Source organism: Protopterus annectens, chromosome 3.part0 (assembly GCF_019279795.1).
Source record: "Protopterus annectens isolate FY-2018-M chromosome 3.part0, PAN1.0, whole genome shotgun sequence".
Classification (NCBI taxonomy): Eukaryota; Metazoa; Chordata; order Ceratodontiformes; family Protopteridae; genus Protopterus; species Protopterus annectens.
In genome coordinates, this window is record NC_056731.1 from 1025993238 (window position 1) to 1026014290 (window position 21053).

At 36.8% G+C, this 21053-nt stretch overlaps 1 protein-coding gene across 2 annotated transcripts in view; it reads right to left on the reverse strand.

Moving 5' to 3' along the window:
• The window catches only part of PIP5KL1 (phosphatidylinositol-4-phosphate 5-kinase like 1), an 823238-nt gene that overhangs the window by 116503 nt on the left and 685682 nt on the right, over positions 1 to 21053 (reverse strand). For both annotated transcript variants that reach the window (XM_044065322.1, XM_044065321.1), the window contains one exon: positions 15318 to 15373. In XM_044065322.1, coding sequence (XP_043921257.1) covers positions 15318 to 15373 — 56 coding nt within the window. The remainder of the gene's footprint in view (positions 1 to 15317; positions 15374 to 21053) is intronic.

Here is a 21053-nt window from a genome sequence, read left to right on the forward strand (position 1 = left end):
TCCCCTGCCCATGGAGGGGGCTGAGAAGATGGAGGAAGACCCATAGCTGTCAGAAGCTGATCCACCAACCTCACTACATCAACCTCAGAAAGACTCCTGGTGGAGTGAATGGACAACCTTGAGGGGGATTCAGGTCTCTTTATGAAGGGGCTAGAGAGTTGACCTAGAAGGGGGTTGATTTGATGGTGAAAAAAGTAGTCCTGGGTGGCAGGGAAGAATTGGTCTTCAGCACCAGGGCAGAAGGCAAGAGCTGCGATGCAACAGGAAGTGTCAGTACCTATGTGGTAATTAAAATAGTTGGTGCCGAGGTAGGAGTCATTGCTGGAATCAGTGTCATAGTATGCGCCAAGGAGTCAGAGCTTTCCAAAATCTTTGGAACCTTGGATTTTGCTTCTGAAGAGGAACCAGTCGAAGGGTGTTTGTTTTCTAGATGTTGGTGCTAATGGAGACATCAGGACTAAACGTGTATATTTTGTTCCAGAGGCCTGAGTAGACTGGTCGGCCTTGGACAAAGCTTCCTCAAAAGGAGACTTAAGAAGTCCTTTAAGGACTAATGTATTTCTATGCTCCACCAGAGCTTTATTACTGAACCCCTGGCAGATACAGCACTCTACATCAACATGAGAAGCACCTAAGCAATATACACATTTTTCATGACCGTCCGAATTCAGCATTTTCCTGCCGCAGTCCTAACACTGTTTAAACCCAGTGGTTGACTTTGACTTATCTGCCATTTTAAGATTAGAAAGGGAAAGAAGTCAAGAAACACACAATCACTCAGTTTTTGAAAGGGAAGAAACCCACCAACGATGGTAGGAGAGATTACCAACTGTAAAGGAAAAGGAAGAGAGGGGAATTCACATGAAGAGAAAGGGTTGACAATGATCAGTTATTTCTAAATAACCTAAGTATGGCAAAAAAGTATTAGAGATATGGAATAAAGTTATAAAAAGTACTTAGCTGCGAGGGACAGGCTGACGCAGCTTTTCTATAAGAGCAGCAAATGAGATCTGAACTAATGTAGAGGGGGGCATTATGAGTAGACTACTATCTCAAGAGTTTTTTGGCTGGCATGGGCTATGTAACAGCCAGATCAGTGCCAGGGTTCATAACCATAACCCATCAATTAAGAATAGATGAAGACTGACAGCATCAGATAATACAGTTAAGAAATTCAGACAATATATTCTAACAGCAGGTCTTTCCTTTCTTTCTTTTCTGTAATAGTAGCTAAAGTATGGAATATAAAAGGAACATTTTAACCTCTGATGTGGACCTGAATGTAGGGCATTTGACATTCCATCCTGAAGACACTGTTTCATGACCAGCAAAGAGGCCCTAATCAGCAAGGCTCTGATTCATCTCTTAAACAAGGTCATTTTCCTATCAGTCTAGGCTAGGAATAACAAGAACGTTATTTTAAGGTCACATTACATACACAGAGTAGAGCAGCACAGTGGTGCAGCAGTTTTCATTGTTGCCTCACAGCAAGAGGTTCACCGGTTCAATTCTCAGCTGGGAGACCTTCTGTGTGGAGTCTGCATGGCCTCCCAGTGTTTGCATGGGTTTCCTCTGGTTGCTCCGGTTTCCTCCCACATTCCCAAGGCATGCTAAAGGTGGATTGGACATTCTAAATTGGCCCTAGGTGTGAGTGTGTGCATGTGTGTACCTTCTGAGGAAGGTTGGGCGCTGGGCTGGCAACTCGGCACTGTAAAACTCTATTGCCACTTGTTCTGTGGACCTGTGTTCTGCTGTGGTGACCCCTAATGGGACCATCCAAAAAGAGAAGAAGATGATTATGTACACACAGCAACAGTGCAAAGCCTTTGAGAAGGTGTTATTTAAATCACTTTTCAAAATGACTACAAACTAAGAAGACTTCTATCTCAATATGTGTTTTCTTATTTGCTTTATTTATCTAGCTGTCTTTATCTAGCCCTGTATTGCACCTTGTACACCTAGCACTGCCATGCTACAATAAATGAGTGGACTTTTGAAATATTATATAATGGCTGTATATTGTCTTAAAAGTAATAGCTCATCTGTTTCCATACTCCATTCACCTGGTTCTGAGAATAAAGCACCATAAGTACAAATGCTTCCTCTAGCCAAGCACACAGTTATAATGCTCGTATAATGAAAATTGAAGTATCTTTGTCTTTAACTTACTGCTTTATTTTATGTATTCGTTTGCTAAGTCAGTACACTTATTGTGCAGATGTCCCTTTTCAGGGCTGATCCAGGAGCTCTGCCTGGTTAAGAGATTTGATCAGTTACGCAGTAGGCAAATTGAGTTATATGGAATAATACCCTGTACCCTGGACTACAAGAAGCAGATTGTGTACCTGTCAGGGCCTTCATTTTACATGCTGCATTATTTTTAAGTTAAATAGAAAACTCCTTTTGACATTGGCAATTGTGACATTCACCAAACAGGCTAACTAAAATGAGGTAGTGCTGAATGTAACAACTTTAAATAGTAGTTTTCATTTTAACTACAAAGTACAGGCAGTATACTGAGTTTCCAGCTCTGACCCCACCCCAAATCTGTGGGATCTGACAGCCGTGAGTCGCCCCTACTATAATCCACCACTGCTTACCCTAAATTACTACTTGTATTGGACCTCTAATGACCTCAGAATATGTTGATATGACAGAGGAATTGGATAAAATAGGGAATATGTTTAAGGAAAGAGGATTTCCCTCACATTTGATAGAGGATACCAAACAATATGTTAAAAGTGAATGGGGTAAAAGATACAAACCCTTATTAGGTGATGGGCTCAATAGTACCTCAAATAACAATAAGGACATAGAAGGAGAAGGTCATATCAAATTCTGTAGAGCATGTATATTCCAATATGGACCCTATGTAAAAGACATACAAAAAATAGTGCAGGCCAACTGGAATATAATGAAATCTGAAGACACTGTGTACAAAAAGGTAGGAGAACATCCGGTATTTGTCTCCAAAACTGCAAGGAATTTAAAAAGTGGATTAGAAAGTAAAATATTGAAAGGGAATGACAAAGGAAAGGAAGAGGACACTAGAAAATGTGGGCAGTGCAACCAGTGTAGTGAGATATTGCAGGTACCATCTCTTATCTTGGAAGACACAAACAAAACGGAGGTGAGTTTCAGGAAAGGTAATTGTCATACCCAACATGTCATATACTTAGCCAAGTGCACAAAATGCCCGTGCTACTACATAGGTAAGACAGACAGGTGCTTAAGGAATAGAATATATGACCATGGGTACTGCATTAGGAAAAAGGACACGAAAAATGCTTTGTATAGGCACCTTAATGATAGCATAACTTGTGGCACTTTCAAGTTTGGAATATTAGAGTATATTAAAATTAACCCTAGGAGAGGTAATATACGAAAGAGATTAGGGGAAAGGGAAACTAGATGGCAGATTTTGTTAAATGCATCAGTTTACCCTGGGTTAAATGAGAGTGTTTCCATTAAGCCTATTTTAGAGAATACATTTTTATTTTATTTATTTTACATTTGTTGACCGGGCTAGTCCAACTGGATACAAGTCCATTTTCAGTAGAGGCCCGGGGAGATAAGCTCCACTATAATCTACATAAATACGAGACAAACAAAAAGTACAAAACAACAAAAAAAAACAATCCAAAATATATAAACTTGAAAATATCCATCAACAAGTTGATTTATACCGTAACTTAATTCTACTGTGGATGAGTACAAATGTTTAGCAAGGCAAAAATACAGTAATGTTTACCATGACAGAAGTCTTAGATAATTCACAAAGAGGGGAGTGAGAGGATTAATTTACTAAATTCAGCAAGGTGGGTGAGTGGAGGGGAGATGTAGAAAAAGGTAATATTACACAATATTAAACAAATACATGATTCAATAAAAGTACCAAGCGATAAATGTACTCCAGGAATTAGACGCTGAATACTCAGCTACAAGTTCAAAACATTTATTTCTAAAAATGAGTAAGCGCTTTCGCCATAAGGCTTTATCAAACTCTTGAAACAGTAAAACTTAATTTAGAAACCTTTTAAAACATGTAAATCATTCTCATTGGTTAAAAACACGTCATAGTTTAAAACTTTAAAGCAATAGTACACATATTAACATACACCCACTGTTTTCCATGTGCAGTCCATAAAATAAATTGACATTGCATAGGTCAGAAAGCCTAGTATTACATCAGTTAAGCCTACGCCTCCATAACTTCCAGAAAAAATACATATATATATGTATCTGGGTATAAAAAACCGTTACAGTCACAAACAGATGGGTAAGCAGTAAAAAACAAAACATCTTATGAAGAAAAGAAAAAACATCTTCATAGAAACTCACATTGTGGCGATCAAGCCATAGCTCTAAAATGACAAACAATATGCACCTATACATGCACATAAACTAAAAATACAATGATAAAAATGCCATGTCGTTGAAAGGCACAACTTACAATGTAGCGATCAAAACCTAACTCTAAAACAACAATCACATTGCTTCATAAATACGTATCTAAATGATAACACAACTATCTAACTTCACTTACAAAAGAATCATTCTTATTTACCAAATCAAACCTTGAGGTGTACATCTGAGTTTAAAACCTCTCAGTAGTGTTCCAAACGGAACAAAACTGTCATTACAATAGCGTACCTTGCAATCCAACAAGTCAGTAAATCCAACTGTGGGTAAAACAAAGTGCATGTTGCTGCACATAGTAATCGTACGCTTCTCTCAAGTTTCTTCATACACTAGTGGGTGTGAGACCCGTACAATCTCAGTGAACTGAGGAAACAATGGTGGAAGTAAAACATAATGTGGAGGGGTGAGATAAAATACGTCATAGCTAGTCGCACAGTAACGATAAGGATACGGCTCTGAGATAACAAAGACAGTGTGAACTGTCTTTGGACAATGTGAACAACATAAAATGGCAGATCTACTGTAAAACCATATCTGGTAAACATTATGTTCAGAAGGAGGGTAACTACACTATTAAAATTAAGATTAAAACACGTCGCTAACCTGACCTTGTAGTATCGTCCACCAGCTGTCAGATAATCCGGAGGTGAAACCAGTGATTGACCAAACATGTCGATCAATACTTTAGATGGTCTTTTTACAGTTAGAAAACTGACTCTATCAGTAGGTGAGGATCAAAATTATCCACATTTATAATAACATGTTATAGTCTAAACATGGGCTTGTATGTAATAGAAAAACATGTTCATCCATTAATGCTCCTAAATATAATTGCTCCAAGAGATACATATTAGGTATCCTGTCCAAATATACAACTCGTGGGATAGATAGATCGTAATTGGAGCTACTGGAGTAACTACACCAATGGAAATAAAACTCTGAACATGGCTCCTTATACGCCTGAAAGAAATATAAGGTGACTTAGTAAATAAGTATGCTACCTTACTCTATGTAACCTTCTATTTTTCAAGAATGGTCTAATTTGAACTTTATCATTCAGGCCAGGATATCTATCCGATCTCCATCTAATGATCCATCTAGTTTCACTCTCAAGTGTTCTATTAATCAAGTCTCCTCCTCTGAAACCTTGAAAAATTGTCTGAATCACATAAAACCTAAATGTATGTTCTACTCCCTTCTCTTTGTAATGTCTAGACAGGGCATTAAGATCTGAGCCTATACTAGTTAAGTAAACCTGCTCTCTGACACGTTCTTTTAACATACGGTTCGTCTTACCTACATAATAGGCATCACATGCATTACAGTTAGCAACATATACTATGTTTTTACTTTCGCAAGTAGTGTTGGTATTAAAGTGAAAGATTCGTTTAGTCAGAGGGTGTGTAAACGTCATGTCTTTACAGATGAAGCGGCACTGATTACACCTACCGCATGGTATGGTATTTACATTCATGGTATTACTACTGTGAATTATACTTCTTGGTCTACATAGTAGGCTTTTCAAATTAGGATGGTTCTTGAATGTTACACGTGGTCTGGGACCTACCACATTACTGACCTCTCTGTCAGACCTTAAAATATCCCATCGTTTGTGCATAGCTTTTTTGACTTCTAGGCTCATCTTACTAAAAGTCAATTTAGCACTGACTTCATTGTCAAAGGTATTTGTTGTCTTCTGGGATTCCATATACTGACTAAAGTACGGTTTTGCACTGGTCGAGCGTAAAGAACCAACCGTTTCAATGGTGTCAGAAATTTCATTTACATCATAACCCCTGTCTAAAAATCTTGCCTTCATTTCCTGTATTCCATGCTCATATTGGGTGGAATTAGAATTGAGTCTGGACACCCTCATAAATTGTCCTTTAAGGACATTACTGAATACATGTCGTGGGTGCATGCTGTGTCTATGTAGGAGATTATTTCTCTGACAGCTCTTCCTATATATGGAAGTATTTAGCATTCCATTCAACATACGAACTATATCCACATCCAGAAATGATATATGGTCGTATGAAAAACTCATGGTGAATTTCAAAAATTCAGTCGTGGACTCAAGGTAACTCACAAAATCTTTTAGTGAGTCCTCATCACCCAACCATAGGAAAAACAAGTCATCTACAAACCGGCAATACATGCCTACATGTTCCCTAAACTGTGGCACCTCAAGAAGAAACTTATCTTCCCATCTTGCCATGACAAGGTTGTTGCACAGGATGATCCTTCCATGTCTTCATTAAATACAAATACATTGTTCATAAGAACAGTTTCAAGGAGTAGGGCAATTAGATCTATCTTTTGTACTGTTAGATCGGAGTGTTCTCTCATATATTCTGTAATAAACCTGATACCGAACAAACTCACAACGTCCAAAGTAACCATGAGGAACTGTTGGTCATGAAAAACTGCTTACTGTCTCGTAAAATAACTTTATTCTTATTCACTAACGGCCTCAAAGTATCTTCCAAATACAAGGACATAGGTTCCGTTACCCACCCCTGTCCTGCCACAATTGGTCTCATAGGTGGATCTTCCTTGTTTTATGGACTTTCGGTAACCGTTGGATTAGCGGTATGATTGGGTGCTTAACCTTTAGGAAATCATACAGTTGGTCGGTTATGTGAAAGGACATAACCAAGTCATGTATGGTAAACTCTAAAGACTTTATCTACCAGTTCATCCTGATTTATCTTATGATATGTCTGTACATCATTGAGCATGTTGTACATCTTCTGTTCATAATAACTAGTGTCCATTACAACTATAGGTCCACCCTTATCAGCAGGTCTGATAGTGATGGATCTATCATCCTTCAGACTGTGCAAGGCCTGTCTTTGGTTATAATTCAGGTTCTGTCCATGTTTACCAATACATTCCCAAATACTTCCGGGTGCAACTGTGGAATATATACACCATTTGGTGTTTCATTTTGTCCAAAATCAAGTTTAAGTTGTAAGTTTCGAATGAACAATTTGGTATCGATGATAATGTCTACCAAATTGCTTTCTTTAGTTGGAATAAAACCCAATCCTTTGTTTAAAACTTGCTCTTCAAATACACTCAAAATTCTACTTGAAAGGTTAATAACTAAGGATTCTGTCTCCCCCACATTTTCTTTATGGTAGGACCCTGGGGTTGTTCCTCTATGGACCCTTTCCTTTTCTGTCTCCCCCTGCTGTTGGATCTTTTCTTCTCTAAAAAATGCTGCTGAGCAATGGGGAGGGGTGCCGGTAGGGCAGTTGTACTAGTTTTAGGTCTAACCACCGCGGCTCCTGACCTCTGTACATCAGTGATGCACCTTGTCAGACCATCTTCTGATTGTACAATTGTGACTTCTTCTCTAGCTCTAGCACTACTATGTGTCAATATTTGGTGCCCATTTGAATCTATACAGGCATCTACATTATTCACACTGGGCACAAATTGTTCAATGACTTCAAAATTAAATATACTGACAAGGTGCATATAGCTAAGTTGGAAAAAGTATTGGAGGATGTATTATTGGTGGAAAAAAGGATGTTTGATCAAAAAAAGATTAAGATAACACGTGATATGCGTGATTTTAGAAATAATCATGTGTTTACTTGGCCTAGAGATAGGAATATAGGACAACCAAGTAATTCTTCCCGTAACGAACAACAAGGGTACACTGAACGCCAGGTCAGGAATAATGGTCAAATAGAGCAGTGCTTAGAGACTAGTACTGACCAGGCCAAAGTCAATGAAGTCATACGACTAACCAATATAGCACCTGAGAGACACGTGAGGGATGACGTGCCCAGTGTGAATAATGTAGATGCCTGTATAGATTCAAATGGGCACCAAATATTGACACATAGTAGTGCTAGAGCTAGAGAAGAAGTCACAATTGTACAATCAGAAGATGGTCTGACAGGGTGCATCACTGATGTACAGAGGTCAGGAGCCGCGGTGGTTAGACCTAAAACTAGTACAACTGCCTCCCCATTGCACAACAACATTTTTTAGAGAAGAAAAGGTCCAACAGCAGGGGGAGACAGAAAAGGAAAGGGTCATTAGAGGAAATTTCACAGGGTCCTACCATAAAGAAAATGTGGGGGAGACAGAATCCTTAGTTATTAACCTTTCAAGTAGAATTTTGAGTGTATTTGAAGAGCAAGTTTTAAACAAAGGATTGGGTTTTATTCCAACTAAAGAAAGCAATTTGGTAGACATTATCATCGATACCAAATTGTTCATTACAACTTAAACTTGATTTTGGACAAAATGAAACACCAAATGGAGCGACTAAATTTTTTACAATAGTGTATATATTCCACAGTTGCGAAGTATTTGGGAATGTATTGGAAGACGATATACACAAACTTTTTCAGGAGAAAGCCATCAATAAACATGGACAGAACCTGAATTATAACCAAAGACAGGCCTTGCACAGTCTGAAGGATGATAGATCCATCACTATCAGACCTGCTGATAAGGGTGGACCTATAGTTGTAATGGACACTAGTTATTATGAACAGAAGATGTACAACATGCTCAATGATGTACAGACATATCATAAGATAAATCAGGATGAACTGGTAGATAAAGTCTTTAGAGTTTACCATACCTTGGATGACTTGGTTATGTCCTTTGACATAACCGAGCAACTGTATGATTTCCTAAAGGTTAAGGACCCAATCATACCGGTAATCCAAGGCTTACCGAAAGTCCATAAAAACAAGGAAGATCCACCTATGAGACCAATTGTGGCAGGACAGGGGTGGGTAACGGAACCTATGTCCTTGTATTTGGAAGATACTTTGAGGCCGTTAGTGAATAAGAATAAAATTATTTTAAGAGACAGTAAGCAGTTTTTGATCGATTTATACACTCACACACAACACCTACCGGATGACCAACAGTTCCTCATGGTTACGTTTGTTCACCGTAATCCCAAACGATGTAGGTATCAGGTTTATTACAGAATATATGAGAGAACACTCCGATCTAACAGTACAAAAGATAGATCTAATTGCCCTACTCCTTGAAACTGTTCTTATGAACAATGTATTTGTATTTAATGAAGACATAGAAGGATGGGCAAATATCGCCAACCTTGTCATGGCAAGATGGGAAGATAAGTTTCTTCTTGAGGTGCCACAGTTTAGGGAACATGTAGGCATGTATTGCCGGTTTGTAGATGACTTGTTTTTCCTATGGTTGGGTGATGAGGACTCACTAAAAGATTTTGTGAGTTACCTTGAGTCCACGACTGAATTTTTGAAATTCACCATGAGTTTTTCATACGACCATATATCATTTCTGGATGTGGATATAGTTCGTATGTTGAATGGAATGCTAAATACTTCCATATATAGGAAGAGCTGTCAAAGAAATAATCTCCTACATAGACACAGCATGCACCCACAACATGTATTCAGTAATGTCCTTAAAGGACAATTTATGAGGGTGTCCAGACTCAATTCTAATTCCACCCAATATGAGCATGGAATACAGGAAATGAAGGCAAGATTTTTAGACAGGGGTTATGATGTAAATGAAATTTCTGACACCATTGAAACGGTTGGTTCTTTACGTTTAGTCAGTATATGGAATCCCAGAAGACAACAAATACCTTTGACAATGAAGTCAGTGCTAAATTGACTTTTAGTAAGATGAGCCTAGAAGTCAAAAAAGCTATGCACAAACGATGGGATATTTTAAGGTCTGACAGAGAGGTCAGTAATGTGGTAGGTCCCAGACCACGTGTAACATTCAAGAACCATCCTAATTTGAAAAGCCTACTATGTAGACCAAGAAGTATAATTCACAGTAGCAATACCATGAATGTAAATACCATACCATGCGGTAGGTGTAATCAGTGCCGCTTCATCTGTAAAGACATGACGTTTACACACCCTCTGACTAAACGAATCTTTCACTTTAATACTAACACTACTTGCGAAAGTAAAAACATAGTATATGTTGCTAACTGTAATGCATGTGATGCCTATTATGTAGGTAAGACGAACCGTATGTTAAAAGAACGTGTCAGAGAGCATGTTTACTTAACTAGAATAGGCTCAGATCTTAATGCCCTGTCTAGACATTACAAAGAGAAGGGAGTAGAACATACATTTAGGTTTTATGTGATTCAGACAATTTTTCAAGGTTTCAGAGGAGGTGACTTGATTAATAGAACACTTGAGAGTGAAACTAGATGGATCATTAGATGGAGATCGGATAGATATCCTGGCCTGAATGATAAAGTTCAAATTAGACCATTCTTGAAAAATAGAAGGTTACATAGAGTAAGGTAGCATACTTATTTACTAAGTCTACTTATATTTCATTCAGGCGTACAAGGAGCCATGTTCAGAGTTCTATTTTCATTGGTGTAGTTACTCCAGTAGCTCCGATTACGATCTATCTATCCTACGAGTTGTATATTTGGACAGGAAACGTAATATGTATCCCTTGAAGCAATTATATTTAGGAGCATTAATGGATGAACATGTTTTTCTATTACATATAAGCCTATGTTTAGACTATAACATGTTATTACATATGTGGATAACTTTGATCCTCACCTATTGATAGAGTTAGTTTTCTATCTGTAAAAAGACCATCTAAGGTATTGATCGACATGTTTGGTCAATCGCTGGTTTCACCTCCGGATTATCTGACAGCTGGTGGACGATACTACAAGGTCAGGTTAGCTTAATTGTTTTAATCTTAATTTTAATAGTGTAGTTACCCCCCTTTTGAACATAATATTTACCAGATATGGTTTTACAGTAGAACTGCCATTTCATGATGTTCACATTGTCCAAAGACAGTTCACACTGTCTCTGTTATCTCAGAGCCGTATCCTTATCGTTACTGTGCGACTAGAGCTGATCTTTTTTTATACCCTCCACATTATGTTTTACTTCCACCAATGTTTCCTCATTCCACTGAGATTGTACGGGTCTTACACCCACTAGTGTATTAAGAAGCTTGAGAGATGCGTACGATTATTATGTGCAGCAACATGCACTTTGTTTTACCCACAGTTGGATTTACTGATTTGTTGGATTGTAAGGTACGCTATTGTAATGACAGTTTCGTTCCGTTCGGAACACTACTGAGAGGTTTTAAACTCAGATGCACACTTCAAGGTTTGATTTGGTCAATCAGAATGATTCTCTTGTAAGCGAAGTTAGATAGTTGTGTGATCATTTAGATATGTATTTACGAAGCAATGTGATTGTTGTTTTAGAGTTAGGTTTTGATCGCTACTTTGCAAGTTGTGCCTTTCAACGACATGGCATTTTTACTATTGTATTTTTAGTTTATGTGCATGTATAGGTGCATATTGTTTGTCATTTTAGAGCTATGGCTTGATCGCCACAATGTGAGTTTCTATGAAGATGTTTTTTCTTTTCTTCATAAGATGTTTTGTTTTTTACTGCTTACCCATCTGTTTGTGACTATATATATATGTATTTTTTCTGGAAGTTATGGAGACGTAGGTTTAACTGATGTAATACTAGGCTTTCTGACCTATGCAATGTCAATTTATTTTATGGACTGTACATGGAAAACAGTGGGTATATGTTAATATGTGTACTATTGCTTTAAAGTTTTAAACTATGACGTGTTTTTTAACCAATGAGGATGATTTACATGTTTTAAAAGGTTTCTAAATTAAGTTTTACTGTTTCAAGAGTTTGATAAAGCCTTATGGCTTTTTTAGAAATAAATGTTTTGAACTTGTAGCTGAGTATTCAGCGTCTAATTCCTGGAGTACATTTATCGTTTTATTGCCGTCAGGGGTTCCGGCTCTTGCTTGGTACTTTTACTGTTTTACTGCTTTACTTGAGTGGGACCCCGTCTCTGTTTTGTGGCTGCACTGCTTTGGGACTGTGAAAAATACATGATTCAAACTGAATCCCAATTTATTGTAGGAATATGGTATTATAAGTTTTATACAGACAACCCAAGATTGACTAGACTCAACACACTTCTAAATGGTTCCCTTTTAAATGTGTTTATTTTTAAATGTTTTTAATGGTATTCAAAGCTAGGTCCAATTAGGTATTAACTAAGTTGAATGATTTATGCTGTTGAATAATGGTTAAATTATGTTGTAATAGTGTAGTACTGTTTTAAGGTGCACAATAATGAAAGAGTTTATTAGATGTAATGTGGAGTAATAGGAATGAAATTACTTGGGTACTGAGCACTTTAAATATTCAGTTGTTTTATTGATGCTTATTAGTGGATCGTCAGGATTGGTTAGTAGTACTTATAAAATCCAGCATTTATCAAATGGACGTGTTCTGAAGAAGTTTACTTTGATGTAGATGAAAGCACTTGACCTTATATTTATTCATTTGTTTTATCAAATAAAAGAAGTGTTTTGTAAGGAATTGTGGAGAGCAAATTAATCTTTACACTTAGAGCAGTGAATGGAGTGTGGATATATTGCCCTAAAAATGTTACAATGGCTCAAACTCCCCCACTACCTATTACTCTTTCAGCTTATAAATGCTCATAAATTTATTTATAAACCACAAGACTGCCTTGCGCTAAACTCTCTACTCACCCTTATAACCCCACTAGGCCTCTGCGATCTGAACACAACAGCTTCAGGTTCATAAACCTAAAGTGGCTGCAGGACAGTTATACTTGTGGAAGATTGCCAAAAAATGGAATACTCTGTCTACATACATCCGATTACAGCATAACCCCTGCAACGTTAATACTGCTTTGCAAAATCATTTCCTTTCCAACTGGATTTGTAACTGCTCAACTCCTTCCTCTGCCATTACTTAATATACCTACTGTTCCTAATCTGCCCATCTCTAGCCCCTGCGAAAATACATAATTTCTTGCTGAATCCTATTGAACACTATCTACTCAATTTCTCCTCTTGCGTCATCATAACCTGCTAATCACCTTCTCCCTCTCTTTCATCCTCTTCAGATTGCATTCTACCTCTACATTTATATATTTTATAATTTCTTCCCTATAACCAACTCCTGAACTGTATGCTTACTCAGCTCACAATCTGTACAATACTTAACCGCACTATCTGGCTGCATTTGTTAAATGACCTGATGGCCTGTACTTTGACTTGCTTAACACTGTTGAAAATATAATATCACCTTTATCTACACTGTATAATTTTCATGCAATTTTATTTTATTTCGTATTATTTTATTCTTATTGTATAATTCTCATTCTCTGTATTATTTGTAAAATGTTTTTTTTCCTGTCATTTTAAACCAGGAGCTTTTCTCCCCAGGCCTCCACCGAAAATGAGCTTTCACTGGCCCAATAGACTTTTCCGGTAATCAAATGTCAGTAAATAAATAAAACCAATTTGTTCTTCCTCTCCTAACTTACAGTATTGGCACAATTGACTGGCCCCAAAAGGTGTATGACAGGTTGGACAGGAAAACAGGAAGGATGCTTCATGCTGATCGTATGATTTATAAAAATCAGTGCATACCAAGATTATACATTTCCTGTTCTGAAGGAGGTATGGTACCCCTTGAAACCGATTACATGTATAGATCTGCAGTTGAGGGACTGCATACATTTCTGCTCACCTCACATGAGCCAAATGCAGTGAAAGTTGTGAAACATGAGGAGAATAGGTCTAAGATGACTTCTCTGCTTAATCTAGCAGAAGCATATTTGTGTTAAGCCAAACCAGAAGTAGATAAAAATGATGTAGTAACTAAATGTGCCGAAAAACAAAAGAAAGAATATTTGATGAAGGATCATATGAGAATGCAAGAAATGTGAGAAATGCATAAATATACTTGCAAGTATAGAAAACTCTTGGAACACCCTCATGTTGATCAGGATCGAACACAGGAATGGTTAAGGAGAGGCGAATTCAAACCAAAAGGATAATATTGGCGCTTAAGATAATGGACTACATAGACGGTTTACAAAGTCAATCGAACATGTGGGAGAAACAGACAAATATAGGTTTTGTAAAATAGAACTGAAAACAGTCACATATGTTGTTGCTGGTTGTTACGTACTAATGGCAGAAGGACAGTGTACTAAAAGGCATAATAATGTGGCAAGACTGGTGCATTGGGGTTTGTGCAAACATCATGGTGTTGTAGTGGCTGAAAAACATTGGAAACATGAGCCACAAAGCATTGTAGAAAATGATGAAGTTTATAACACATGAGATCACCAATTAACTACATTTCAAAAAAAATAGATGGGAGAAAACCAGATATAATAGTCCATAAAAGGAAGTCAAAAGTGGCATTGATCATTGAAATTGTTACACCTAGTGACTACAGTATCTTATGTACAGAGAGACACAAAGTCATAAAATACCAGGATTTGTAGGAAGAAATGAGGGCAATGTGGAAGAAAGATATCCAGAAAGTTCCCGTAGTAGTAGTAGGAATAACGTGTCTTATAAGAAAGAATTTATATTCGTACTTAGATATTTTACCAATACATGTAACCCCATATGAATTGCAGGAGTCATTATTGCAGGTTCTGAGAAGAGCATTTCTGGCTAACATGAAAGACTGAAACAATACTAATTTCATGAACTTTAATCATACTTTGACTTAGGAATGGGGTCCATTCCTGTCATGGTATTAGAAACACAGAAGACTTGGAGAAATTAAAAAAGGAAATACCTTTAACTGGTAAGGACTACTGGCATAGGACTGCAGTGTGCTTATCAGTGGTACTTGTATCCACAATAAAGCAGCAAGCATGCTGAATTCAAGTCTAGGTCCAGGGCTAATCAGGACAAAATATTCACATTTGGGTTCAGGACATGTAGACCTAAGTAAACATATATCTGAAAAGCATTCTAGCCCTGCCATTTATTCTACACTTGTTCCCGCCACAATGACATGAAACTACTAAAGTTCCCTTACCTTGCAAGGATCCTCTCATCGGGGTAGAAGACACTCTGCATAATGATAAAGTACTTCTACAAGGAAAAGGTGAGAAGTTCTGTCATAAAAGCAGTATTATAATGGGTACAGAATATTCAATTAAAATGAATATAATCAGTGATACAAATAAAAGTACAGAACTGAAATAAAATGCTCATGTTTTCACATTCATAAGCTTTTCATTTTATTCCAGAATTAGCATTTTAACATTTGTTAATAGTCAACTTTCAAAACACTAATTGTATTATCCCATACCTGCTAATTTCGAGAAAAAAAAAAAGTCTCCAGCATCAGTGGGATTTCTCTACCATCTATAACAAGCTATTGCAGCTCCTAATCTGGTACTATTACTCCATAACAGCCTAATCATGTTCAGTTTAATTAACTTTCCTCTGTTCTCTTGTACTTCCACTGTAATGTTTACATATCTTCTCACTGTAGCCAGTAACAAAAAAATTGTTCTAGAAATCTTGCCTTCAGATCATATATGTGCATATTATGCTGGCCTAAGGGATTCAGCTATGTTCCTCAGTGTATGTATACTTGTACTTGAAACAGGTTTTTAGACAGAAACATGCGTACAGTCTGCAGCAGTGAAGGCAGTGTCAGTTATGCAGGCCGGTGCTTTTCTCCAAAGAATTGTAGCTTGTGTTCTGTACCAGAATGTATAAAGTCAGTTACTTCAGTGAAAGAAGTCCAAAATCTATTATAATAAAATGGGCCTGGACTGAAAGAGACTGATGGCTGGTAGGTAAGATAGGAGAGAGGATTCAGAAAACAAAAGTAAGCAGGAGCCTTACTAGTGAGTCCACTCAAAGACTACAGAAAGAACTTTTTTTAATACAGGATTGCTTGCATCCTTCTTAACACATGCAGCAACAGCAGCAGCAAGGTGGCTCCCATTAGCAGGACAGGTGTTAATAGGTTTAAACTTAGACATCTGGGATCAACAATAGAATTACACAAAACTGTCAGCCATCTGATATGGCTATAAGAGTTGATAACTCATATGGGAAAAAGCTAGTCCACACTATAGAGTTTTTGAATCTCACCAGATACTTACGGCAGGTACTTAAGTGAAATCATCTGCTGCTTTTTTAACTGAGATGAAAATAAGTAACAGAGTGCAAAATAACTGAAGTGGTACTATGTAATTAACTTGTCATTATAAATGATATTGAGTGATGCAAAACATTCAAAAGTCAAAATATACTAGCATAAATCTCTAAAAGGAGGTATTTAGTCGCTAATAAAGTAACATGAATTTTTAAACAAATTAAACAAATACAATTTGGTATTAATAAGCTAATTCAGATATTACCTATTACATTTTAAATATTGGCTTTCTTAGCAAATTTAAGATAAACTAGTTTTCATGTTTGAATAACAAGCAGAAGATAGCCCTACAGAACTCAGCTGGTTTGTTGTACAAGTTCCAGGATAAACATATAACCAAGTAAGCAAAGACTACAAGAAGGAGTGGTACTGAGTTAAGTATGTTTAAACAAAGGAAAATGGCTTCTTGCTCCCTTACAGGACTTTCAGGGTATGAAAAATTAAAATCCTGCACTAGTCTACAGTCGGCTGCTAATAGACGCAGATGACTTTGCTATAAATACTTCACAATCCAGGCATCACTAAATGGAAGGGAGATATCAGCTATGATGGGTAAAATGTGTAGAAGTAGTTATGTCTCTTGTTCTTAAACAGAGCTCAGAGTTAATCCAGCTAAGTTTATAGTTCATGACTAGGACTGCTGGACTAGCACAGTGTACACCAAGAATACAGTAAGAAAAAAAATCCAACTGCATTTACTCCTCCAGTGGCAGGTCAAGACAAATTTGTCTGAAAGAATAATAAGCTGCAAATCTTTCTGTCAGTACAATGTATATAATTAAAACACTATTCTAATGTTGGTATTTTGCATACTAGAGAGTTTGTCCAGATTCATATATGGCTAACCACTCAATAGCACAGCTCTGCATTACTGAGCAGTGAAAGTTTAGGCACCATATGCAAATGCAGGCAATGTGTCTATGAATCCCACTCATAGCTACAAGCAGAACACATTATAATAAGGAAAAGAAAACATTTAAAGGTACACTTAAATAAAAAGAGACAAATGATTTTACAACCCATACATGAAGTTTCAGAAGATTTCTGAACAGTTCATGGGCCATGATGTCTAATTGTAAGCTAAATTTAATATACTACTACATAAATAGATTCTTCTTTGTGTGTATACACTTATAGAAATTAATTACACGTTTTAATTGTTATTCCTTTCTTCTTTCTGTGCTCCTGCTCTCCTGTGTGTGAATGTGTGAAATGTAGATTTATTTCAAAACTGTGCATGCGCAGACTACTGAGCCAGCAGTTTTCTGTGAATATGGAATAATTTAGCATTATAGTGATCTGATTCCTCAATGTATGGGTTTCAGATTCAATCCTGGATCTGATTCCAGCCATTCTTCCAGACTTCAGGATACATACCTTAGGCTTCTTCCCTTACCCCCCAACGTCTCCCCTTCTGTCCCCAACATTATCTCAGATCTTGTTTGCCACTCATTGAGTATGGACATGATTCATTGGCTCAGACTTGTCTCAGCTAAATCTTTTTTATCTGTTACTGTTATTATTCAGTAATTTAGTTTTCTAGTTCTTTTATATAGTATTTAGTTATTCCCCTTATATAAAACAAACTTTCCCTGTAGACTTTTCTTATGCCTTTGACACTAGTTTTACTTTTTCAGTACTAGTGATTGCCTAGTATTTTATACCTTACTATTGGTGGTATTTTCTGCGGTGATGCTGCGGTAGCGTTGTCGCCTCACAGTAAGAAGTTGTCCTGTTCGATTCTCAGCTAAAGCATCTTCTGTGTGGAGACATGCGTGAATGGGCATACCTTCATTGAAGGTTGAGTCTGGGCTGGCAACTTGGCACATAAAAATCTACTGTCAATCATTAGCGGACCGGAGTTCCGCTGCAGCGACCCCTAACTGGGAAAAGCTGAAAGACACAACAACTATTGATGGTATTTTCTTATTACCTTAAGGGTATTTTTGTCTACCATTGTTGGTAATTCTGTTATCTGTGTGTTTGGTTGTTGTTTCTTCAACTATGTCAAACAAACCTAACGGATTTAAGAAATGTGTGGCCTGCAGCCATAGATGATTAATTCAGATGCACACCTTATGTTTGTATGTTGTTTAGGGACTGCCCATCTTGAAGAAAAATGTTCAAACTGTGTGGCATTTGGGCACAAAGCAGTTATTGAGCTTTATAACAGATTGGTTCTTAAGGGTCTTCTTCCACTAGGAGAATCATCAAAATCATCATCCGCTTCTGGAGTGGCCCCATTCAGGAAGAAGACCTCAGAGAAACATAAGGGGGACAAGGGCGACAAGTCCAAAGAGGAATAAATAAAATAAAAGCCACTTATATGTGCTTCTGAAAAACAAGCAGCAAAAATACTTATACTTTAGTGCAGTAAATTTTAATTACCTCTTTCACCAAATAAAAAAATCCTCAGAAATAAATACAGAATTAAAATCCATCATTTAAATATAAATGTAAATACAGAATCAGCCAATCACTGGAAAAACTCAATTAACAATAAAAATACCATGTTAACTCTTTACTGAATGGCTAGTCTACGATCAATAAGAAAACAATTTATGTTGATGGTCTCCCCTAAAAACTTCAGTTGAGGAAGAAGAAGGAATTATTTGGGTCACAAATGAAGGCAGCGTTAATAATTTCTGCACAAATTGTGAGTTCTAATATCAAGATTTTCAGCTTGTCTAACCATCAATTAAATAATTTTCATCTTAAGGTCTTGGAATAAGGGTTGAACTTTATTCTAATCCATAGAGCGAATGTAACTAGAACCATTCTAGAATTGAAAATTTTCACAAGAAAGCTTAATTTAAAATATTTGTTAAACATTGTGCACATTTATAAGAGTTTAAGCAAACATTTTTTTGTTTAATCCAGCTCTATATCATACTTTGAAAACATTTGAAAAAGTCTGTGAAAAAGACATACAACAGTCTTTAAATAAAAAAAAAAACTTTTTTTTATTTCAATGTTGTTGAAAGAAAAGTGCAAAAAGAATTAAAGAGCTTTAAGCAATTAAGATTTATGAAGGCAGATAAGGGGGTGGGCTGGCCTTATTATGAATGTAGAGACCTATAATTTAGCTAGTGAAAAAAATATTGAGTAACATGGAAGAATACCTGGAAGTTTCAATATATGATATACAAAAAAGCTACAAATCAATACATAATTGTTTTTATGAGTTTCACATGAATGCATAAATATTGAATTATACAAATTTTTGTTTGTGGAAAATCCAAAGATTATTGTGCTTTTCAGCATACCCAAAATCCATAAAAATAATACCACCCCCCCTCCCATTTAAGCCAATTGTTTCTGCTCCAAATGGAAGTACAGATGGTATATCATTGTTCTTAGATTCTATCTTTAATCAAATTGTTCATTGACTTCCATACTAAATTTGAAATTCTTAGGACTTCTTAGAGAGAATTAGGACTTTTAAAGATAATCATAAGTTCCAGGAAGGCAATAATTTTATGTTAACTGTCTGTGTTGTTTCTCGTTTCACTACTATACCTCAACAAGAAGGTAATTATTTATTTATTTATTATTTATTCATGCACCCACCTCAAAACTTTGCTAAAAGCACAACTAAAAACATGCTGGCTATGCCCTTGCAACTCCCACTCTAATATCATCCACCCCATCCAACCACTACCTTTCTTTCCACTCCACTAACTACCTTGATTATAGCAAGCTCAGATGCTCATAAGCCAGTACTTATTATACAGCACAAACTTCTTCTTCTTGTAACATTTGTTAATGTCTAGTATGCACTTCACAGATAAAGATTCTAGTTGTCTACTGATGTACTATGTTCTTCATCTGTAAATATGTTGTAAGTAATTGCTATGTAAATTGTTAATCACTATATAATCCAATGTAAATACTATCTGTTTATTTTAACTGTGGAGCTTTTCTCCCCGGGCCTCCACTGAAAATGGACCTACGTCCAGTCGGACACTCCCGGTCAACAAACTTAAATAAATAAATAAATATTGATTCTGCATTTGAATGTATATTGAAATAGTAATGTCTTTCGGCTTTTCCCAGTTAGGGGTCGCCACACTGGAACTCCGGTACACTAATGATTGGCAGTGGATTTTTATGGTGCCGAGTTGCCAGCCCAATGCCCAACCTTCGAAGAAGGCACACCCATTCACCCATGCACCTACCTGCATGTCTTTGACATCACTCGACAACGGGGAGGACATGCAGACTCCATACAGAAGGCACTCCAGCTGAGAATCGAACTGGAGAACCTCTTGCTGTGAGGCGACTGCTAACTACTGCACCACTGCGGCCTATTGAATTTATATTTAAATGATGGATTTTAATTCTGTATGTATTTATTTATTTATTGCATTTGTTTACCGGGAAAGTCCATTTGGCCTAAAAGAGTCCATTTTTGGTGGAGGCCCAGGGAGAAAAGCTCCGACAAGGACAGAGATGCAGAAAAAAAATTAAACATTAATTGGTACAGAAGTAGAAACAGTGTTACACATAGTGGTTACAGTAATATATACAGAATATATATGTAAGTCAGGAATTTAGTTATTTTGATTACAGTAACATATACAGAATTTATACATAAAA